The 24,589-nt window shown below is 41.3% G+C and overlaps 2 protein-coding genes across 2 annotated transcripts in view; both read right to left on the reverse strand.

Annotated features, from left to right (window-relative positions):
- The window catches only part of TTC17 (tetratricopeptide repeat domain 17), a 50,567-nt gene extending 36,554 nt beyond the window's left edge, over positions 1–14,013 (reverse strand). Inside the window, exons 1-10 of the mRNA XM_072422222.1 lie at positions 13,815–14,013; positions 7,930–8,019; positions 7,528–7,697; positions 6,215–6,326; positions 4,827–4,958; positions 4,269–4,378; positions 3,484–3,649; positions 2,958–3,097; positions 1,561–1,721; positions 603–715 (exon numbers count right to left, since the gene is read on the reverse strand). Of these exons, the coding sequence (XP_072278323.1) occupies positions 603–715; positions 1,561–1,721; positions 2,958–3,097; positions 3,484–3,649; positions 4,269–4,378; positions 4,827–4,958; positions 6,215–6,326; positions 7,528–7,697; positions 7,930–8,019; positions 13,815–13,994 (1,374 nt within the window). The 5' untranslated portion in view covers positions 13,995–14,013. The remainder of the gene's footprint in view (positions 1–602; positions 716–1,560; positions 1,722–2,957; positions 3,098–3,483; positions 3,650–4,268; positions 4,379–4,826; positions 4,959–6,214; positions 6,327–7,527; positions 7,698–7,929; positions 8,020–13,814) is intronic.
- A 3,222-nt stretch (positions 14,014–17,235) lies between these two features.
- API5 (apoptosis inhibitor 5) lies at positions 17,236–23,792 on the reverse strand. Its single transcript, XM_072422223.1, is given in 14 exon segments — positions 17,236–18,028; positions 18,335–18,480; positions 18,809–18,885; positions 19,528–19,584; positions 20,143–20,236; positions 20,354–20,535; positions 20,690–20,779; positions 21,043–21,147; positions 21,248–21,454; positions 21,599–21,750; positions 21,990–22,055; positions 22,701–22,794; positions 23,536–23,644; positions 23,646–23,792. Coding segments are annotated over 14 exon segments (1,530 nt in total). The 5' UTR covers positions 23,723–23,792; the 3' UTR covers positions 17,236–17,954.
- Between the last annotated feature and the right edge of the window lie 797 nt (positions 23,793–24,589).

The raw sequence follows: 24,589 nt of genomic DNA on the forward strand, positions 1-24,589 counted from the left end.
GCAACATTTTATAATAAAGTCAGTAGGTGAAGTGAGGACATTGGTGACTCACTTTTACACACTTAACAGCTCAGTGCTTTGAATGAATTTGTTAACCAATACAAACCCATTTGCATTACCAACCCTCATACCCTACTTTTTCATTCAAGCAAGCAAGAATGTTTGCTTGGGAGAATAAGCTTTACAAGGTTCTTCTGGGATTCATATACTTTTCACTGGAAGATGCCAGAATTTGAACATGTGGTACCTTTTGATGGTACTTTGATTAATATAGTCCTAAATTATAGAGGCAAAGAGGTTGGTCCAACAGATTGGTCCTGGGTATTTTGCAGACTATCAAGCCTGTATGTTCTCAGTGGTCTGTTTTCCTTGGATCAACAGAACTACACTTTACTGAGGTGCCCTGATACTCGTAGATACTCGTAGAATTTCAAAGTGCTAGTTTACTCTAAATGAGGAAAATGCTGGAAAATTTTTTAGTGCTTTTAAGCAGGTCGGAATGTTCAGAAATGTGTATGTTATTGTTCCTGCAATTGTTTTACTTCTATAAATCCTTACCTAATTATAACCTGGTGCCAAATCCGATTAAATTCAATCCTTACCAATACATGTTCCACATTTTCAAAGATGTCTCCTCGATGATAACGCACAGGCAGATCCCAGGGGCAATGCAGGCTATGCTTCTGACTGCTTATCTGACAAATCTGATGGTTTCCTACAAAAACAAAAGGACAATATAGCTGTCACTGATACATATCCTACACAAAATTAAAAAAAAAAAAATATACAAAATTGTTTTGAACACCCTATTAAAAAGTGAACCACCATTCATTTTTTTCACTTTCTCATTTATGGCTTCTATCTCATGTCTTCTTACATATTCACTTTTTTGAGAACTGTTATTTTAGAACAATGAATAACTTCTTGCTTAGGTATTATTCTCCAATTCCTCCACCAGCCAAAAATGGCAAAGCACCAAAGTGACCACAGCATTCTGGGATATTACATCATGCATGCACCCCAGGAAGAAAGCTATGACCACATGCACTACAATTATTAGTGACAGTCAATTCCAGGAACCAAGATGGCAGAATGGGACAAGGTATTCGACAGCAGAGCACTGTATTAGAAGACGACAATACAGGATTCAGTGGGAAGTGTATTTGTGCCAAAAAGGTAAAAGGAACTTCTAACTTAGGGGTGCTACACAATCTATGCCTTCCCTACTTGATCAATGTTTCCAGCCTTCCACTTGTGATGACAGTCTGGTAAAAATTACTAGAGTACTTTGGCACTTTTAATCTGCGCCACTGAAGATATAGAGGGAATCTGCCAATTAAACCCTTCTATACTATCTACTATCTTGGCCCTGTTAAAAAAAAATGATATAGATAATCTGGCACTAGGCACACTGTATACCTTTTTCCTTGCACAAACTTCAAAGTCCACATTTGGCTTGGAAGTTACATGAGTGGAGAACTTTATCATGGTAGTTGAAATGTATTTCTTTTGCACAATTTCTATGTTCTATTACACAAAAAGGAGACAGCTAGGAATTACCTAGCTGAGCCTCTTTGGCCATCTGTGTCTCATGGATGATGTTTCTCAGGATCTGCTCCTCCTGGATCAGCTTATGTTTCTCCAGCACCTCCTGCTGTCTCAGGTAATGGTCATGCTGCTTCTGATATTCTTTCAGTTCATTTAAAGTTCTTTGCAGAGACCTATTGAGAGAAAAAGTGGAGAAATACCAGTTCAGTAACATACAAGAATGGCCTGGGGTTAGCAATATATTCAGAAGTGGTGGTGCTGGAAACTCTTTGGAATAGTTTTTCTCAAGCTTTCTACTTCAGTGGAATCATTAAAGTCTACATCGTTATATTACTGCGATCTATAACCTGTAGAACATTTTTAATAAAATAATATATTTTTGACACCCAATGCAATTTTTTTTTAACATTACACAGCTATACTATTATTAGAAAAAAAAATTAAATAAATCAACAGGCACAACAGCAGCCTTTTTTAGGATACCCCTCCCCTTCAAATCCCCTCTTCCCTCCCTTGACTCCTAATGGTCCCAGGATCATACATTTTGCTTTTCATCTATTGAAGAACACAGGAAGTTTTTACCTTCAGGACATTCAAAGGCAGTCCGACTCAAAACTGGGAACTATCCACAGCTCAAAGAGCCACCTTAAAAACCTTATACCCTAAGTTGGCATTTGATGAGGCTGCAACAGCAACTTGAAATAATTTGGAAAACATGTGAACAGAAGACAAAATGTCAGACTTGCTGACATAGGAAACTTCTAAATGATTCAAGAGGCACATCTAGCAGAGTGCACTCAAACATTGTTTGCCTGATTATTAGGATCAAAGGTTTGAATGACGGTTTACCAGAGGCACCAAGAAGATGACAGGAAGTCTGTGCTCCCTTACAGGGGGCCATCTAGGATTACAAAAAATGGAATTGACCTTCCTAAAGGATACAATGGCTGACTGAATCTTACAGACTGAAGCAGATCCAGACAATAATGGGAAGTTTCTTTCAATACAGGGGCCACCACCCACCTACAGCTTCAAAAAATTTATGGGGAGAACACTGCTTAGGGCAAGATAACCTTCAAATACCAACTAATCTTCTAGCTTACCACTAGTACTGCTTTAATGTATGGTGATAAAAAATATCTTGGAACCTATTAAAACAGTTCTAACTAAATACGTTGTATATCCTTTATATTTGTGCCCTGTTTGGGAGCGCAAAAACTCCTAGTTTATCAGGAATTTCTTTGACAAGAAATGGAGTACTTTCATTTACGTTGGATGGAAACAATATTGTGAATTTTAGGAGCAAAAGACCCATTTGGTCTGTCTGGAAGCAAATAGTAGTCTGTTTAAATTAAAAAAAAAATAGTTTGGAGTCAGATCAATCCCAGCAGAAAGCAGCGGATATTTACCTATGCTGGGCTTCCAGCTTCTGCTCTAGTTTTTGTTGGCACAAAACAGCCTTCCTCCGTTTATCGGCCTCGTAGAAGAAAGGTCGTGACTCCAGTACACGATCGTAGCAGAGCACTGAGTGATTATATTCCCCCAACATCTACAATTATACAAACATTAGGTTAGTAAAGGACTGTGATGAACTGGGGTGGTTGACAGTGGAGAACATTGGGAGGACCATGACTCCAAGGACCAGAATAATAAAGAGAGTACTAACTGGTGGCACTACAATGATATGTTTCCTAATAGGAAGAACTAGGAAGGAATAGGAAGGACACAAAATGTGGACACAAAAACTTTTTTTTTTGGAGGGGGGGGGGGTTAAAGTGAACAGAGCAGCAATGGTGAAGGCATTACTAATAAAGGAGCACCAGTATAAGAAGAACCAATGGAGGACACAATACAGTACTAAAAAACAATCACTGGGAACATAAAATATTAATTTTAGCTCCACAAATGCTACACGATTTAGCCCCAGACACTCACTGCATATATGTTGCCAAGGGTGTAGTGGCTGACTAAGGAGTCTGTGGACACATCAAGCCCAGGAGATACATCAAGTGCAGCATGAACAAGGATAGCAGCATCGGCCGAGTAATGTGCACGGTGCAAAACATTCGCCATGTTCAGTAGTGCAATGTCCTTATTGTGTCTGCAAAGAAAAGAGGATTAGAAAGGCAAGTTCAAAAGCACGCTGATGAGTTTGTCATTGCTTTCTCCTATCAGTATGCTTCTTGAAAGTACAACATAACATGCGGGATTTGTGTGCTGCTTCCCCCTCTCAGTATAAACCCTGCTGTTCAAAGACTGAAAAAGGGCGATATCAACTGAGAATACCCAGCGCTCACATTTATTTTTTTTTTTCAAGATTCTTCTAAAAATTTAATATTACACATTGTACAATTATTATTATGCATTTGTGCAATATTCGCCAGCACAGTGTGTCAATATATGAGCTACGTTCACTGATTTGATACACAGTTTCAGTTTTTTAGTACTGTGCAAGCGGACTTTATTAACTTAGCAAGGCATAACAGTCAAGGGCTCTCTAATTGATAGCACAAGATGGTCTGTGATAGTGGCTGCAAAGGCATCAAATTATAAAGCAGCTAGGCAATGCATTCCAAATACTTGGATCCATAGCAGACCATGGGGTCAAGTCCACTCACAGGAAGCCTCACTGAACACTGGAGCAGCTAGTTTTGTTATGGAGATATACTAAATGTCTAAACACATTACAATACAGAAGGAAGTTTTGACAAACATCTAACCTGGAAGAAAAGTGCAAAGCTCGCATGGCACATTCCACCACTTGATAAGGCTCATTCTTTATTCTCCAATAAAATGATGCCATGTTATATAGAACCCAGGAAGTGGTATTCTGCAAAAAAAAAAAAAACAGTAATAAGAATAGACTCTTCATTCAGGTATAAATAGTTGCAGCAAAACTATTAAAACCCCATTCAATAAAGCCTTGCAATAGAGTGCAAGCCTTCGGGTTCTTAAGCTACAAACATTTCTTTGGGAAGCTTCTGCTAATTTCCGAAGTGCGCCTGACCCTTACCTACACTTTACAGCTCCCCATTTCCTTTTACTGCTTATTGTAAATGTATTTGAGGTACTACATGACTGTGCTTATTTACATAGGGCACTAAAGAAGATGAAGGCAGTAGGTGTAGAAACCAATCAGGCTCCTTGTAGCTTAGCTACATGTCTGGACCTTCAGTATTCTCTACACTCCAAGTGTAGCATGCAAATGGTAGATCTAGCAAAAAAGTGTGACAGCTCTGCTTTCTACAAAGCTAGAAAAGTAGGTTTCCATTCTTTACCTTCTCAAGGGCTTCATATATTCGATGACCGATATCATCCACATTTTTTCCCAGCTTCTGGGAGAGAGAACTAAATATAGGATCTTCTTTAGGTAGTAAAGGTGCTGAAAGGTTCTTCCTTTCTTGTATGCCCTAAAGGATACAGAAAATATTAAATACATGTAAAAATAATAAGGTTCCTAAACATGTGATAGATATTGCTGTGTACAAACTGTAAGGGATCAGTTGTTAGCAAGGGAGGGAGACGATTACAAAATCGCACTCATATGTCCGGAGTCCTACCCCTATTTTATAATGAGAAATAAAAAGTAGAATGCATAAATAGGTTCTGGCAGTTTCTCACAGGGACACATAACCACTAAATAAATCTTAAATGCAACATTAGGTTTGTTTAAAGCCCATGTATTTAAAATATCTGCCATTTGTTTTCACCCGTTTTGGCATCTCAGTGCTACTGGAAGTGACTGTTAGGAATCAGCATGTGTGCATTTATTTCAGCATCAGCTGAAGATGTTAAATATGAACTGGCTTACTAATAATGCTGGCCATGCCTGCACCATGTATGTAGGAATGGTCAATTCTAGTTCCCAGCAGAGGTGTAAAAAGTGACAATTTAAAAGCATAACTGGGAGATTGTTGTAAACTCATTACATGGGTACTTTACAGGCAGGATCACAATATCTTCCTGCAGATTTAATACAATATTGTATTTAAAACATAAAAGACTATTAGTTGCCTGCCAACGGCCAGTACTAGGTTCTGACACCAGACAACACTGGCTATTCTGGTGAAGGGAATCTTTGTAAAGTCATCAATAGGTTGGGGTCGGCTTATCACAGACATTGTATCATTGTATCAACCCTTTAGGGCAGGGTTTCCTGACTTAACTGGGGGGAGCCCTTAAAATAACTTCAGGTCTTCAGGGAACCCTGGCTATAATTGCTATATTCAAAGCTGACAGTATATAAGTATTGTGGTCAGTAGGAAGAATTCCTCTTGCATTGCCTCAGAGCTGATATTGGAATATTGGACGAGAATCTGGCATGTGTATAGCACTCGTCATTCGTAGATCCAATCAGGCAGGTCCATGAACGATCGAAAAGAAAGTTAAGGGGAGGGGGAGAGAGCTCAGAGGTGTGCCTCTCCGTCATTTTCCCCTCTCCATAAAGCAGAATGGCGCTGTATGTACAATGCTCATTCATGCATTGTGCAGTCTTTTATCATTGGAAAGGATCATGAAAGATTGCACATGTGTACCCAGCATTACACTGACCTGATAAGCACAAATTGCTCAAAAGACCCCTAGCAACCCTCTGGAGGAACCCTAGCACTCCACAGAATTCTGGTAAGAAACACTGCTTTAGGATATTTATAACAAATGTCCGTACCCTCAGGTGCTGAAAGGCATGGATGCTGAATGGAAGCTCTGAGATACTGGTGCAATCTGGTTGCTTCAGATCAGGAGGCAAAGTACTATGTACATCCACATAATCTTCGGGGCTGCAAATCCAAACACAAAGTGAATATTGTCAAAGGTTTCATAATTCTTAGGACATCTATACACAAAACAATGGTGGAGAATATCAGTTTTAATCAGTAACATATTATAATGTATTGCAAAAAGAAGCAGTAAACCGCAACCTATCACCTTTCTGCCGATCTGATTATAGTAAACAGAGATTGACTAGGCAAGGCTACAAGCTTTTTGCACTGCTTATATTTTCCATCACATGCACAATCAAATAACACTGAATACACGGGAACATTTACTAATGTTTGATGTACAAATAATCCCAACATTTCTTTTGTTTGCTAACATAATAAGTATGGAGTAATATCACATGAACATATTATTACTATGTCAAAGGTTTCTTCCAATATGAAGGTGGATGTTTATGTCACACTTCAGATTTGCTGCAGGAATTTTTGTATAACAAGTTTTAGTTGTAATTGGTTGCTAATGAGGCAGATAACTGCAATGTATTTATTTAACATTTTACTAAACTTTGAAGGAAGATACCAGTCAACATAAATACATTCCTGACCTTTCACAATATATAGCAATAGTATCATGTTAAAAAAAAAAGTGATCCTTGAGCTCCAGCCCAATAGGCGTACACTAAAATGATGAGCAAATTTGATGCCCTTTCTGCAATAATGACCTGCCTGATTACGGAAACTTAAAAGGGCAACTTTAGTTTCACTTTAAATGAAACCTGTACACAGGGTCAGGACCTGTCTGCTGAACTAAAATGAAGAACGTTGCCTAATGGCATAGTAAGTGTATGTCCAATATTACATAACTGGTAGAAGGGACTGCAAGGTAACAGTCACATGTATTGCAGAGCTTCCATAATTGAATGGAATGGAGTGAATTCAAACGAATTAAAGGAGCAGGCCAGGGACAGTTCAGCTACGGAAAAAGGAGTTACATGATGCTGAAAGTCTTCTGGCCATGGAATGATGAAAGGTCGGTTTGACTTCATGCAGCCTCAGATGTACAAAGTTAGACTCACACAGAGTGTATTGAAATCAAAAAGCACTTTGTCCAGGAGATGAGTCTGCACAACTGTTCAAGACTGAATAGAAGTCTGGATTTAAGTAGCCACCTTGTGGTATTTAAAGAACACCATTTGAAATAGAGACATCATAATAAACACACAGGCAAACAGCTAAGCCTGAGAGGTAAATAACACATTACTTGATATTTTTGTCCTCCAGTGGCATATAAGTTCCATCATATAGGTCCATGTCACCCAGAGGCACTTTGGCTAGAACACAGTCAGGGTCATCCTTGTAGTGTCTCTGCTCCAGCCCCGTGTCCCGGTCTTCATTCTCCTCTATATGAATCTTCTGAGCAACTAAATGTTTCTGTAGAAAGAAAAAAAAAAAAAAAACAGCAGGTTACAAAATAGGCAAAGCAAAGGTGTAAAATTAGGAGATTGCAAGGCACAGAAGTGTTCTAAATTATCAGAAGTCTCCCGGCTGTTTTTGGGCGATTACTGAAAATGTGGGTACAACAAGGGGGCTGCAACCCACCTACTGTTGCCTCCCACACAATAAAAAAAATTCTGGGGAGAATATTGCACAGGAATAAAGTCACCTCTAGTTCCTTGAGGTAGCCAACGGTGGTCTCCTGTCTCATCAGAATCACTAAATCATGCGGATGCTTCAAGTTCATTGGTGAATCCACCTGCAAAACAAGAATTAGGGTGATGTGAGATACCAAGAGAACACCAAAAAAAAAAAAAAAACACCATCAAGCAGTGGTCGCCAACTGGTGGTCTGCGGCTCTGGCCAGCGCGCCCCCCAGCGGGGCCCTTTTCCTGACCTGCATATGGACACAACAAAAGTTGCACTACTGTCCCCCAGGATGTTTAGCAAGCAGGTCTGAGCCTGCGATGGGAGTGGGTGGGTTCTGGCATTATGATGTCTTCCCTTTTGAGTGACACATAGCTCAGCCCATGCGCAGTACAGATTCCGGACCTGTCGCATGCGCACTTGCTTCTACTACACGCTGCCAGATTTAAAGTTATGAATTTAGTCGTCCATGAGGTCCAAAAGGTTGGCAACCACTGGAGGTTAGAACTGCTGTGGGATTGATCTTTTTGTCGTTTTCTGCTGCCAAAATTTCTCCTATCTTCCAGTCACAGTGACAACATACTTGAATGTGGCAGGGAGTCACCAGGGCAGGAAATTAGGGAATTTCTGCACAGTGGACACACAGATAAAAGGCCTATTAAAATGAATATTTTAGGCCTAATTGATGTTGAAGTTTAAATCAGGGCAACATATTCCGAAACAAAAGGTGCACAAAGTCCTTTAAATTTATGACACAGCTCAAATTGTACAGTCAGTTGCCCCTGCTGAAAAGGGACATTACTGCATGTGTGTGGAAGCAGTTGCCTCACTACAGAGGTCTTACATGCTCCCTCCTGCTGAATTGGCACAACTCAGGCTGTCTAATCAATGCAAGGTTCTAGCTCTGACTATAGCAGGTAAGGGAGAGGACCTCTGCAGGGTGACCACAGCTTTAACACACAGAACAAGGGTCCTTCACTTTAGCATGCTGGCACAACATTTATTTGCTTGATACCAATGAGATCTAAAGTTATAGTCACATGGTCCTCTGCTTGGGTAAAACTTTGTGAATTAAGCCCTAAGGCCAATTTCAAGGACGCAGTGAGCCGAGGGCTTACCCTTGATCCAAATGTCACCTATTCAAGTGAATAGGAGCGGTTGGCACTCTTTTTTGCATGCAGCAGATAGCTGCGTGACTCGCAAACACAACATATTCTGTTTGGCTGTGCAGTCACTGCTTGCAGCTGCGTCCAACCTTATTGCTCATGGTGCCACTTGCCTCTAACAGCAGCAGTTTTCTGTGCGCTCAGGGGCCGTTAGCCACTCGATTTCACACTGCAGGTCTGGAAAGGCCTTTTGTTTGCATTCACCTGGAATGTATTTAGCCAACTGAAGTTGAAAGTTCATTTGCACTCCCTTGATTTGCATGCTTCAGCACTACAGGAATTGAATGAAAGTTTAGATTTGAATAGAGCGGTGCTACTATTGTTCATTCATTGTGCTCCACACAGAACCAGCTCTGCCAAAAGAGAACTCATAGGTAACTCCACACAATCTTATTGCCCTGTTGACCCGGCACTCCTTATAGTCTTTACAAAACACAGCAACAAACACCTGACGGAGTTGGCAACCCTTCCCTAAAAAAGCCTTTGCTTTTAATACACCTTAAGCACTGCTGGGTCACCAGCAACCCAGAACTGCACAGAAAAATTCTCTTTGCTACTTCCATTTGTCAGACAATTCCCAAAACACCTAATGACGACTTTTCATCTCTCAATCAGAGTCTTGCTGCACAACAAGCAAATACCATTATAGGTAAGTTACATAAGTAACTATATTGAGAGTTCTGCTTTGAGCCACTAAAAGGAACTTTAATATGTATTCCTTTTACATCATACAACACTGCTGCAATCCTCACCTTGCTCCTGGAGCTCCTCTGTATCCTATACACACGCACTGGCTCCTTGAATGGTATATTGATAAGACTGGGCATCCAACCCCCAACATCAGATGGTAATCCAGCCTTATGATGAGTGGCCCTGGCACAAGGCGCCACATTAACGGCGGGTTGGATTCCACACGTGTGCTCGGTATAGATAAAAATGGTTAGCAACCCTGATGTGACCCCCTATGTCTGTGTGTTGCCAACCCCATACTTGTATAAACAAATAGGTGAGCATGCATGGGTGGTTGCCCTGATCTAAGGTTTTGGGGATTGGAAAGTAGAGGCTTCTTGGCATTTATATAGTTAGATTTATTCATTGATAAAAATACACAAAGACCATATTGTGATATTGTAGCAAAAGGTCTATGAGCAGGCAACCCAGCAAGAACTCCCACTTGCTAGTGATCTCCCCAGCCCCTTTTAGCTAGGCGCACCACCCGGCATTTTTCAGTAACCACCTGGTTGTTGTTGCAAGGTTAACGAAGAGCACAATACAGGGGCTGCCACCCACCTATATTTTCCTACCATCCAGCCTAAAACAATTTCTGGGTTGAACACTGCAGCCCATAACAAATCCCTCTTGGGCGAACGGTAAATTCTCACTGCTGACCAATTCCCTAATGGAACCTGGGACCAATTCCACAACGGCACCGAGATTACCTTTTGCCGTACGGGCAACGCGGTAGCTCAGTGGTTAGCACTCCGGCCTTTGCAGCGCCGGGTCCCAAGTTTGAATCTCGGCCAGGCCACTATCTGCATGGAGTTTGCAGGTCCTTCCTGTGTTTGTGTGGGTTTCCTCCCATATTCCAAAAACATGCAGTTAGGTTAAGTGGCTTCCCCCTAAAAACAACCTTAGCCTGTAAAAATGACATAACTATGGTAGGGACATTAGATTGTGAGCCCCTTTGAGGGACAGCTAGTGACATGACTACGGACTTTGTACAGCGCTGCATAAAATGTTGGCGCTATATAAATACTGCATATAATATAATAAGCCAGCTCAAATTACCATCATCAAAATGATTCCCTGGAAACACCATTTGGGACATTCTCCAAAGCCATAGGCTTTCAACAAGTTATCTTAAGCTGCGTACACACTTCCAATTTTTATCGTTGGAAATGAACGACGAACGATCGATTGGTCAAAAATCGTTCGTAAAAAAAGTAACCAACGACGCCGACGAACGAGAATAGTCGCTGGAAATGAACGACCGGACCGGCGGATCGGACGACGATCGTTTACCATCTATCGTGTGTAGGGTCGTTCAGTGATCGTTCATGGTCTGAGCATGCGCGATGAACGAACGTTCGCTCACTTCCTGTGGTGCACGTCACTTCCTGTATCGTTCAAACGATCGTATCTATTGTGTGTACAATATCTGCGAACGATCGTGTCGTTATCCGCATGTACAGGATCGGTGCTATACGATCGTTCGCAGATATCGTGCAGGATCGTTCGTTTACCAACGATAATTATTGGAAGTGTGTACGTAGCTTTAGGCCTTGCAGCCCACATTTGCAGCATAGTCATACCTTTACCCTTCTCTCATGAATCCCAAATGGGCGAAATGTGTCAGATATTGACACCCATCATAGGACTGATACGAACATAATCTTTATATAGCCGGGCCATATCTGTCATTATTGGTTGCTGTACATATATGTATGTTCATGACACAGTTTCATTGTATATAACAATTGTGTATTTTTATCTATGAATAAATCTCAGTGTTATCCCCAGCCCCTTTGAGCTGGGCACACCGCCCGGCACTTTTCAGTAACCACCCGGCTGTTTTGGGGGGTTACTCTAGAGTTGGGTCACAATACAGGGGCTGCCACCTGCCTACAGCTTCTTCCCACCCAGCTTTAAAAAGTTTCTGGGAAAAACAGAGATAGTCCTTACTTAAAATCGGGTCACGTTCCAGCAGCCTGGTTCTTGAAGTTATTAAACTGGTCATTAAATAGGAGCATACTGAATCAATTTAAATGCCAAAACGCCCCTACTTTCCAATCCCTAAACCTTAGATCAGGAATGCATGTGTGCTCTGGGTATATTGGTTCCTGCAAGGGGGCTTTAGTGGTAGATTGGGGTTGTGGAGGGGTCGTTATTAACAGGTATGTTATACTTTACATATCTATTCAGTATTTAGATTCTGTGTACATCACACAGATTCATTCCAAGATTCACTACAGAGATACAACGTATATGCCAGAGAGAAACAGGAAACCGAGTGACACAAATTTACTCAAAACAAACATTTGGGAACAAATTGTGCAGAAATCTGACCTTCAACCCCAGATCAAGAAACTATTAACCAAATAAAAAAAACGGCTATCCGAAAGTTTCTTTATGTATGGCCACAGACTGGCAAAGGTTTGTGAAATCTGAATTTTTACTGTCATGCTCACCAAGGAGTACTGCTACTTCCCCCACCTCCTAGATTGTAAGCTCTTCAGGGCAGGGTCCTCTCCTCCTCCTCTGTCACTGTTTGTATCTGTCTCTCATTTGCAACCCCTATTTAATGTACAGCGCTGCATAATATGTTGGTGCTATATAAATACAGAATAATGATAATTGGTAAAGGACAGGCTTCATGAGGTTCCTCTGCTCCAGCCCTGAGACTGCAACCACCAAGATCTCATCTTTTAACTTGTCTCGATCCTACGGAGTCCTTAGACCAGAGCTCGGGTCCCCCGTCCTTTAAACACCATGACAATAGTGTGCTGTCAATGTATAAAAATGTCAAATAAAAATTGCAGAATGCCCATTGGCTGGCTGGTTTATTTTTCAGGATAAGATCATTTTCTGCTGCTCTCCCCCTAAACACTGAGCTCTTAATTTTAAACTTTAGGTATAACGTGCCAACGTATAATGCAGCGCTGTACACTAATTAACTTTATGTAAACCAAATCATTAAGTTGAAGTAAAGTTAAAGCTGTAGCACTTTTTTTAACACTTTACAAAAATCCTGGGACAGGCAGGGAATTATTGCAGACAGGAACAGGCGATGCTTTAGGGATCTGTCAAGGATACCCAACAATCCCGGCTCCCCCTGAACTTCACGAACTCCTGAGATCCTGCGCAGGAGTTACGTTACCCCGGCCGGGGATTGCAAGGAGGAAGAGGACGGTGGTGCCCTGTGGTGGAACAGGTACAGGTGACTATAGCGGGGTTAAGGTCCTATTTAAACAATGTTCTCCTTTCAAGTTCTCTTCCTAAAACTACAAATCTCTTTTGCATATTAGAATGTGTTTGTAGTCTAAATCATGAAAGCTGGCGGAAAGGTGGCAACAGCGAAGTTACCCCAGGGCAAAAAGTGTGTTATGTGCAGGAAGGAAAAAGCCTGAAAAAAGAAAAGTGAATGCAGCCATTACATCAGCACAAAGTGCAACAAAGTGTAACAATGGGGGTGTAGCTGAGTGCCAAAGGGTCAGGGTTAAATGCCAACTTGGAGAAGAGCTGGGACCCGGTGTTCTGCATGGCATACTTCTCAAGACAATAAGGGCAAGTTTAGAGCAAGGAGTGGGGCATGGCTCCCGGTGGCCCAGGCGCTCAGTCCATTCAGGGCTTGGACATTTGATTGCAGTGAGCTGTACTGAACCATTTATTGGGTAGAAGCTCATTGTAGCGCCCCCCCCAAGGCAGTGGTAACCACAACCATCACCACCAGCCTGAACATAATCTAACAAACTGATCCAAAGGCAAGTGCAGCCGTCAGGCACCGCATATCACCTGCACCTTACCAGGTGTCCAGTTGCCCCTCCACTCCCAGGTACCCCTACACCCCTCACCTGTCGGGTGCCCCGTATGCCTCTTCCCTTAGCTGCCCCTGTCACCCCTCTATCAGGACAGAAGCCCCCTCCATGTTACCCCTCTGTCAGGACAGATGCCCCCTCCCTGTCAGTTTCCCGGTTTTCCCGGTGCCCAACTCGCCCTCCCCCTCTCTCAGGTGTCCTCTCACCTGCTGCTGGATCTTGCCATCCTCTGTCACCACCCAGTGTGTTGTGGCCCCGGAGGGCCTCGCCTGGCAGAGCAGGGACAGCACTCCGAGCAGAAGGGCCCCCATCCTAGGGCCGCGGGCGGTGCCGGTCAGGGCTCCGGTGTCGGGGGGGCTGTGCGGCCCGCTCCTGCTCTCCGCCATCTTTCCCGCTGACGTCACACGCTCGGACTCACGCAGGAAAAGGAAGCGCCGCCGCCATCTTGGTAGTGGCAATGCCCGGAGATCCCAGCAGGAGATGGAAGGATTGGAAGGGATGACAGAGGCCTGTGCACGGGGGAAGCCTCGGATCGCTGCCAGGAACAATCTGTGGGGGATGAGGGAGAGGTCATGGGGCAGCTGACAGGGTTGGCTCTGGGATACCAGCCTGATTTGACAGGTATGTATACTAATTTTTTTTCTACTCAAATTTCAACATTTGACCACCATTTTTTTCCAACAGGACTCCAGTGAAGCTGAACGAGTCCAGAGTCATACAATGGATGAGCGCTGCAGCTTCTAAACAGCTTTTACAACCAATTGTATCCATAGAACATTCTGTAAGATTACATACTGTAATGTCATCACTTTGTGTTTGTATTGCAGTGATGGACAAGGCCCAGCTTGGAAAGGGTGTTTCCTATATTTACTATATGGCTGGCAAATGTGAGTATGATGAATGCCAACCAGTGTACATAGTAACCATCCACAAAACTGACATTTGCCAGCCCAGGATTATCAGCAGTTTGTTACATTACTCATGAAAAGAAACAAATGACAAAACCCAGCCAATACTCACCTGTCTTAGATCCATTGCAGGCAGCACCATTTTCTTCCTTGTTTGAATCTTCAGCCATCTAGATTGGTCAGGCCAGAACAACATAACTTCTGCCAAGGCACACAGGAGTTCAGGGACTCCCAGCACCAGCAATGGAAGCCAGGATTGCTGGGAACCCCTGGCAACAAACACTGAGTCACGCATTCTAAGTGAAATTTGACAGCTGGGTGGAGAACAAGCAGGTAAGAACAGTTACTGCAGAAAGGACATTGCTCATTTTTTTCTGCAATAAACACCTCCCTGATTGCAAGTTTTTAAAATAAAAGCGAAACTAAAAATAAAATTAAAAAAATTACACTTACCTTACACCTAATCCCACAGATCCCTTCCTCGATCCGGTCCTGCGTCATCCTGCAATTTTTTGTTCCAGCGCAGAGGAAGTGGCAGGCACAGCCATCGTCCTTCTTGCTACACCATCCAGTCTCGCATTGTGTAGGTGTGAGATTGGGTAACGTAGTTAGCTGTGAGGAGGGATCGCACTGCAAATGCGTGAGATCGGCATCTTCCCCCGGGCATGGGCAGAAGAAGCAGCTACCCTGTTTCCTCTATAATAAGGCACTGTCTTATATTTTTTGAAATGCCAAAATATGCCCTAGGTCTTATTTTCAGGGGGATGAAGAAGACTACAGTACACATTTTTTGTTGAAAATCACTTATGTGCCATTGATTGTCCCCGTTCTGATCACTCATGTGCCATTGATTGTCCCCTTCTGATCACTGACTCACTTTTTTTTGGCTTCTACGGCCCGGTAACAGACTCTGTTAGGGCAGGGATCAGCAGCTTGCTTGTCAAAAAAAAAAAAAAAAAAAAAGAGGCAAGTATATAGATTGTAGGCGCTTCCTGTGTCAGTCTGTCATTTGCAATACCTATTTAAATGTACAGTGCTGTGTAATATATTGGCGCTATGTAAATCCTATTTATTAATAATTGTTTTCACTTGCAGTTCCTGAGCAGCTGTTTGGATGCCACCGCCTGAGCTTTAGGAGCAGTTGATTGGGATTAATCAAACCCATCATAGGAGCAGATGTCGCTTGCAACCACACAGCTACCCAGCAATAAGTGAGAACAAAGCCTTACTAGTGTTCTCTCCGGCCACTTTTAGCTGGGCGCACCACCCCGTACTTTTCAGTAAGCACTCAGGTGCTTTATTAAAAAGTCAGAATACAGGGCCTGCCTCTGACCTACCATTTCTTCTCACCCAGCTTAAACCTATTTGGTCTTTAGGTATAGAACACCCCCCCTTCCCAAAAAAAAATCAATTTTGTGTGCCAGCTGATATCAGGCCCATTGAAGGAGGTGGGCTTTAAAATGACACCGAAACCTTGGCTGTCTCACATTTATTTACTGAACACCATTACTGCTCTTCAATTTCTTTTAGTACACAAGTTGTCCACCAAAAATAGGAACAATTTTAGTTAAAACTCTTCATAAGTTTAATATTACAAATCATTTTTTTAACATGCAGCAAAGATCAAAAATATGCAACGACCCCCTACAATGTTCTTACCAAGATTCTTTAATTGGTTCCAGTACATCATTACTGTATCAATGCAAATACAATTAAATCATTTCAGACATTTGCTCCTTGTAGAAAAGCTAAATTAAAGTTTCCCTGAACTTTTGGAAGGATTGCTTACAATTAGAAGGCCACGGAAAGGTCTGTATGGGTCTGCTGGTGTCAAAATATCTCATATAATTGGAGGACAGGTAGACACAGGCCAATAGCTGCAAAATACTCAGCTTTTCCGATTATCTCTTGTGGAAGCTTTGCCTTCTAAAGAAAATTGACTTGTTACAACTAAAGCCTTATTTTAAGTTAATTAAATATCCTACACTAAAATGTAAATCTAGATATGGATGAACCATGCTTATGATTCCCTCCAGTCCTCCTGCAGAGTAACACTTCATAAATAGGGCTATGCAAGGTTCAGAGAAGAGGGCCTGGTCAGGACTTTTACTTGCACAGTAAAAATTTTAAGAATGGGGACAAAAGGAATTTACCAAGATGGGGGGGTGGGTTTACTTAAAGCATCCTTTAATACACCTAACACAATCAGCATTTTGAAAGTGGCAATAAAAGGTCAATGCCTCTCAGTCGTCATTATGTTGCAAATACTACAGACATGCAAGTAGTCATGTATGTGGTTCCTATGTAATAAGTCAATGTAGAAAATATCAGCATTGGCTCAGCTTTTAAATTAGCCCTTTAAAAAAAAAGAGCTGCAGTCAAAAGAGCAGAACTACAAATCACATTTATATTGGATTAACTGACCCCTACTCTGACGCTCCTGATGTTAAATGCATTAAGACCCATTGGGCTCACGCAGCACACTTGGCTTTCGCCAGCACTGACAACGTGACCAAATCCTGGAGAATTTAACACCCCAGTGACATGAACTCTGCAAACAGGAAAAAAAGCAGAAAAACTTACTGAAAAACAAAAGTGATCACTGGAAGTGCATATATAAGGGTGAGATTATGACAGTTCCCTAATCATGTTCATGTTGTAGGCACATTTAAAACCCACAGTAACAAACTACATCTTTCACTGGATGGAAAAGAAAGAATAATGTCCCCAAAATACTTTGTTTATTCAGTTTTTGTATTATAAACAGCACAGGGAAGTTTGCTTTATGTTCACAAAAAATATTTGCATCTGTCAGCCAAAGATATACATTTAGTCAAGAAACAAATGGCCTGAAGTAAAAGAAAAAATTATGGCTATGGAGCCACAACTGAGTTACAAAATAATAAATAATTAGAGAATAAAAAGTTTGGCCCAAATTTCCAAGGGAAACTTGGGAACCCAAAAACAATTAGGGAACAAAAGCGTTGTATTTTAATCACCTGCACGCATGCAGCAACAGAGAAAAGGTAATTTGGCAATGAAAACTGAACCACGACTGTCAGCTGAGGATTTAATCATTGACACCATTGTGCCATCTTAGCTTGTAAGTCTTCTGTTTTCACTTATGGTGAAATGTTATCTGCACATTCCTTTAGGATGAATGTAAACGCTACACTTCTGGCTTTCATTTTCAGGTGGGATTTGTGCGTCATTTTGAGCAGGTCCCTACATGAATAATGGAAGCGACTCAGAATCCGGTGTGCGATGCTGAAACTACTGTAGCTGTATGAGACTGAAGAACGTCTGGATAGAAAACGGTAATTACGTACAAAGGTAGAAAGAATGGTTTATGTTAAAAGTCCGTGCCGTTGGCAAGTGAAAGGAGGCATCGAGTAGTCCTGCAGACAGCCGAGTGTCTCCATGCCAATCTCTCCTGTTCTAGTAGATTCTCCCTCGGCTGCGATTCCCACGAGCGCCCCATCCTCTTCCTCTGCGGAATCCTCCTCTCTGTTCTGTAAGATGAAAATTAATTTATTAGAACGCAGCATACAAGGCAAGCAATTCCATAGTTACGGCAGGACACCGGAATGTGAACCTGTGATTTACATAACTATGCCATGCTCCCTGGAGAGAGCAGAGGATCCCCACACAAAATAAAAATTATACATTCACAGATTTGTCTATTATTACTAATATAAGGGCAGATTGGAGATGTTACACTACCAGTATAAACCTAGCATAGATACTGGACTGAAGTTTCTATTTTTAAAGTAATGATATGGCTGGGCTATTCTGAGCATGAATTCACCTGGACTTACCATAGGACAAATTTCCAAGGCTCCCGCTGTATTTCCCGCTGGGTGGGTTGTAGATCTGTCTGGAGTCTCGTTTTGGTCCCATAATAGGCTTTTTTGGTGGAGAAGAAGATGATGATGATGTAGTGTCTTCATTTGTTCTTTTTTGTCTGAAAAATATAATTTATACAAGTCATTTACAGTGCACAGATCAACCGACTAATTTTAACACATCAGACAGATCAGGAAGCTCATTTCGACCAACCTACACTCAAAACTAGAACTTTTGCGCAGGTTATGTGTAGCTTTCATACACGGGGATTTATTATTAGCTGTATAAATATCCAGGATATACCTTTTATTACAAATGCAGGTTTCTTGCATTAAAATTACTTTGTTCTTTATACGTGCAACAATTCAGTTGTCTGTTTAATATCTTGCAGAGGTTTTGTGGCCATCAGGACCTCTGCATTCTACTGTCACTTAGGTCAAACTCACCCAATATCTGTTTTCTGTACTGGCTTCCAGGACAGCGTCACTGTGCTTTTGTAGGATGGAGGATTGTGGAACAAATCCTAAAATAAAAACAAAATACATTTTTTCATTTAAACATGATTACATATTAGGAAAGAATTATGAAGTACAGATTCAGACAAGCTGATGCACCTTTGAGTATGACTTAGTTTTTTGGTTTTATAAAAAGCCATAATTTACTTTTTTTTAGCACCATTACAAGAAGCAGTGTTAAAATAATAGTAAGTAGTTAAGGCACTTGAATATTAGTAATCAGTATGAATTCACACCTTTATATTTACCGCCATGTTATATGCAGACATTTTGGGGCAAAATAAGGCTGACACTGATCTTTTTCCACTAGTAATGTACGGTATATTTTAGAGAGTTCCTTTACTGAGAAATAAAATAAACTGCCCTTTGACCTCGTTCTAAAAGTACAGTTTGCCTGGTTGGTACTCAAATCAGATTCATGGGAAGAATCCACCCACCCAGCTTCTCCATACCTAGACATTCCCACTATTCTAACTAGCTGTGGAGGTGTAGGAAACTGCAAGGGACACAGGTAAGGCAAGCAAACCAGGATAATAGGGATGCCCTTGAAAAACAAACCTTGAACTGCAAGCTGACTATTTCAATGTGAAAAGGTTTTATGATAAAAAAAGCAACATATGAAAAACAATGATATACGTACAGCCACTTACCTTAATTAAAACATTTATATTGTTGGTTATTTTCAATGCTACCACTTTGATTTTGTTCTGTAAGAAAACGCAAGACAGATTTGTTAGAAGATTTGCTATACGAGGAACATTTTGAAATGTCAAATGTATCTGGGCAGTAGAATCAAAGAAGATCCCCTGGATTTCTCTGTACGCTCATAGTACCCATAGCCTCTTGTTAGAAAGTGACCAGTATGCAAGGATTTTTACCAGATGTTTCTCTGCTGCTACATTTTGAGGATCGCCTCCTATAGGGCTCTTAAATATTCCCTTATCTGTCCTTGGATTAACCCCAGTTGAGAGAAAGCAAATCCCTGCCTCAAAATAGCTGGCTTCATATAATAATAGAAAAAGATCAGCTGCAGAGAGACCACAGGCAATACTGGTGATTAGTCCTTTGACCTATTTTTTTTGTCAGGTACAGCTACCACGATTGGTCCTTTTTAGGACTTTGTATACACTCAGCAGAAAGTCATTTATTTGGTATGAGGCATTATGTCTAAAACACTGGTATGGGCTACAATCAGGGCATCAACACTGTGTAGAAAAACATTGATATGATCTTTAATTCTTTAACAAAAAATATCTGCTATTCACCTCTTCTGTTTTTAAGGCATCCCCAGACTTCCCCTGTAGGGCCAGGCGAAGCTGTCTAATGTATCCTTGTAGTCCTCTGGCAAAGTACTGTAACCTAGAGAACACAATCAGAAGAAAACATTAAGTGATATATTACTTAGAATAAAACAAAGTATAACGCTTTCACAATACATTCAATATACTTTTATTGTGGTCAAAACATTTGCCTTACCTGATTTTGAAGTCTTTGAGCTTCTCAGCATTTACTTTAGCGATGAGAAAATCTGGAAGTTTGCGTCCAAGTTGATGGAAACTAAACAGTAAACATTCGACATAGCTAAACTGAAGCTTCGGCTCCTCGTTGGAAGAATTCTCTCCGTTTTCTACTTCCTCTGGAGGAAGAGGCATGTACTCCTGAAAATGCAAAGGACAACAATAAGTACCCCAGTAATAAATGCCGTTTTCCCACTACAGCAACAAGATATTCTCAACATATTCCTGGTAATTACTTTGGGAGATTTTATTATTTGTAGGCATTGACATTTTTAAAATAACACAATATTCTTACCAAAAGCTTTTCAAAGAGCTTGTTTAAATTTGATTCAAGTTTCTCCATGTCTCCGCAGAATGAGCTCATCTCAGCCAGAAGCTTCAACACCTGAAAAAATTAAAATAGAGTTTCAGTCAAGAAATTTTATTGCTTTACTTCAGTCGCAAAGGCAGTGCTACCAGCCCAGAAAGGCATCCATTTGATTAGCAGTCATAAGGTTCTCCCTCAATTTAGGAACATGGAAGAAAATTGGAATAGCCTGATGGAACACACACTGATTAAGCCAAAAGCAGAACCTAGGCCCTGTAGTAAGGTCACATAACAGTTTGCTTTAAACAGAATGGCTTCAGGAACCAAAAGTGCACACTTACTTCCAACTGGACATCAATGCCCTCTGCCGGGCTGGTCAGGGAACTCAGGATAGGGAGCACTTGTTCACAAAAGTAGGTCATAAATTTGGTGGAGTGGACATTTTTCTATAAAAGGACAAGATAAAAAAGTTATTAGATAAAAAGACCAAGTAATTAATCTGCTGTAATATGTTCCACTATAAAGACATGGAAACTAAAGACTTACAGAAAAAAGTGGCACAGCCTGCCGCATACACTGGAGGAGGCGATCCACAGAGTCCGGGTCTGCAGGGTTGAGCGTTTGATGGAGACCGGCTTGTTCAGACACTAAATCTACCAGCTGCTGCCTGCCGCTTACAGTCTGTAATGTCTTCAGAGAGGAAAGTATCTTCATAAACAGAACAAATTCTTCACCGGTGACATCATACAACACCTGTAAATGAATATTACAAAAATGGATTCAGAGGGTTCAGATAAACAGCAGCATCATATTAAACTCGTCACTATAGGATAACAGGGAGCCTGTGCATTCAATGATATTTCATATGCATTTCACTTTTTAATGCGTATAGATTACCTTCTTAGATTCTGCAAATATTAAGTCTTCCACGTCTTTAGTCATTATATCTTCGGGAACAGTTTTCAGTTTGTTAGACAGGAACTTAATGGCTCTCTCACGCACAATGTCTTCTCCCTGAAGAATCTGGCTGAATAATCCCCCGAGGGTTCCTGCACAATACAAGAATATTTTTTATATCCTATGATCAGCTATCAGATAGTTTAAAAACAATGAAATGAAAATCTGTAACCACACAGAAAATACAAGGGATGTGGAGAACTAATTTCAGACTGAGCCTTTCTGATAACGGTCATGGGTTTGTAAAATTGGTTTCTCCTATATAGGACAAGTTACCAATATGCAATATATTCCATTCAGAGGCGGATAAACAGACATAGCACTATCTTACCTTTGGCGTCAATTTTGAATATGCTCAGCAAGGCATTGTTCACCAAATTGAACTCGGCAGAGTCATCTAAAAAGAGAAGGTAAAGGTTGTAAATATTTAAATCATATCAAAGTCAGAGCAAAGAAATATATCATCATAAACTTTGGGGGAAAAAAAATACACAACCTGTACCGCATGGGTGAGAAGGCTCTGACAGGAGCAAGGATTGCCCAATTCTTAGGTTATTTACATTTAGTTAGGCTGTACATATATGTGCCCACAATATTGGATTTCAAATAACCATAAAAAGGGGGGGGGGGGGGTTACCAAGGGATATTCAATTTCACAAATTACAGTTGCCAAGTCTAAATAAATCATTTGAAACAAGACTCAATGACCCTATGAATACAATAAAATATAACTACTCGAAGTTGTGCCGTTTCCTGACACGTTTCGCTCAATGGCGTCCTCAGGGGATCCCGAGACTTATACTGGATTGGCAGAGTATAAACTTGTTAGGATTATCATCATTGACTACTTACCATTCATATGAGAGATCAGACTATATACTCCCTGTAGTGATTTATTATTGGTTTATCTGAACATAGTGGAACCATGAATAGTCAAATTTGTTGTATGCAAAAATTATTAAGTAAATAAATGTCTGTTTTGTTACCAAAAGCAATCTACCTCTTCCTTCTTGTTTCATATAATTTCTGAATCATACAATACCTGACTGTAGAAGTTGTGTCAGTATATCAGCCACCCGTGGAAGGTTCTCTCCTGTGGCAAACTGTGATAGTTCTTTGATAGCTTGTCGTCGGATCTAAGGAAGAGAGTTAGAAGTCAGTACAGAATTTATATCAACTTTCAGGATTTAACTGTAAATGGTTACAGAAAATTAAACTTATGTCACTTATAGGAATCAAATCCTTGCAAGATGGCATCTGATTGCTGTGGGCAATAGACATTTCCTCACCAATGTAAAACAGTCAATGAAGATGGAGAAAGGGAACCTCCACAAACACCGTGGGGACTCTACAGAGCCAGCAAGCACTGCAATATTTACTACACACAGCCAGTCACGTGATTGGCAGGTGATCAGGCTCCCTTTCCATGGCATGCTGCGTAATTCATAACATAATGCATAAAAAAATCACTGTGCTTTATAAGCAATATGGCCACAGTAAGGGAAATGTGAAACCACTTTTAGGTCTTATGGGACCCCAGCTATAAGTGGGAAGACATTCCTCCTACATTGCTGCCTATTGGGAAGAATTCCACCCTTACAGATCATTGATGGCACTAAACTTAAGAGGTACAAATTGTTCATTACTCAAGGAGCCCCCAGCAACCTCTAGATGAACCCTGGCGTATAAATCTGGTGTTTCTCCACCAGTGTTCCTCCAGAGGTTGCTGGGGGCAATGAGCAATTTGTGCCACTCAGTTCAGTTTAAACAGCAGCAGAAATAACAAAACATTTCCATTTGTATATAACAAAAAGTAACAAATAGGCGGCAATCAGTGTTAGAATGTGAACAATGTAACAATTCCGATAAGCTCATACCGAAACATCTTCATCTTCACACAGAAGGAATGATGGAGGCCGGGGAGAGGTGAGCGCCGTCCCCATACACACATGAGTGGAGGCCCAGACTCCAGGCACCACCAGGTTTCGGTCTTACCTTGCTCACATCGTCCTTTGCGTCGGCTAGGATGCCGTAATTGCGGTAAAGTTCCTCCACGGTCGGCATTGCTGGCTGCTCAGTGAATCCTACAACGAGTGAATCCGGTCTCTGTGCGCTCAATACTAACAGCAGGCTAGACGGGCGGGAAGAATATAGCAGAGGAGGCGGGTCACAGCGACACCAAGTGGCACCTACTTGCATGTAAATCGCAGTTTCGTCACAGCAACATCCGGCTGCAGCTGGTGTCACTGCTTTACAATGCAAATGAACGGGGAGCGAAGGCTGGGCACAGCGACACCTGGTGGCCATTGTTGCCCTTACACACACTTCTCATTCTTCCCAACTTTACACAAACTCATCAACTGAGTGATTTCATCCACTGGAAAGCTGAATTTGTAAATCTTTGGTATAAAATATAAAAATTATTCCATTGATCAATAAACTTATCTTTTTCAGTTTTTTTTATTTTAAGCGGTGAGCACCTGAGTTCTGTTATTGGTGGAAGGTGGAACCACCATAATTTGTATTCTGAGGGCTAAGATAGCACATGTGCCCATATCAGATGATTGTCGCTCCAAATGATCTTTCATGATAATTTCCAGTAACAGATGAATGAACGAGCACAGCACAATTCTGTTCTATGGTGATGGAAGGATGAGCAAGGATCACCCTGCTGTTCTCTCTTCCATAGCAATGCACAGCGAGCACTCCCAATTGGTCCAATGCCTCATGGATGTGTGTTGCGCTCTATTTTGCAGCGTATTCCAATAAAAGGACTGCTGATTGCTGGGCATTGCAATACAAATAGTTGATCAAAAAGTGTAAATCGGCCTTTGGGGCTAATACACACAGACCGATTTTGTCTTCAGCTTAATTTGTCAACTGATAAAACAATCAGATCTGAAGCAAATATTAAAGTTTGCATGATCACAC

Source organism: Pyxicephalus adspersus, chromosome 9 (genome assembly GCF_032062135.1).
Source record: "Pyxicephalus adspersus chromosome 9, UCB_Pads_2.0, whole genome shotgun sequence".
Classification (NCBI taxonomy): Eukaryota; Metazoa; Chordata; class Amphibia; order Anura; family Pyxicephalidae; genus Pyxicephalus; species Pyxicephalus adspersus.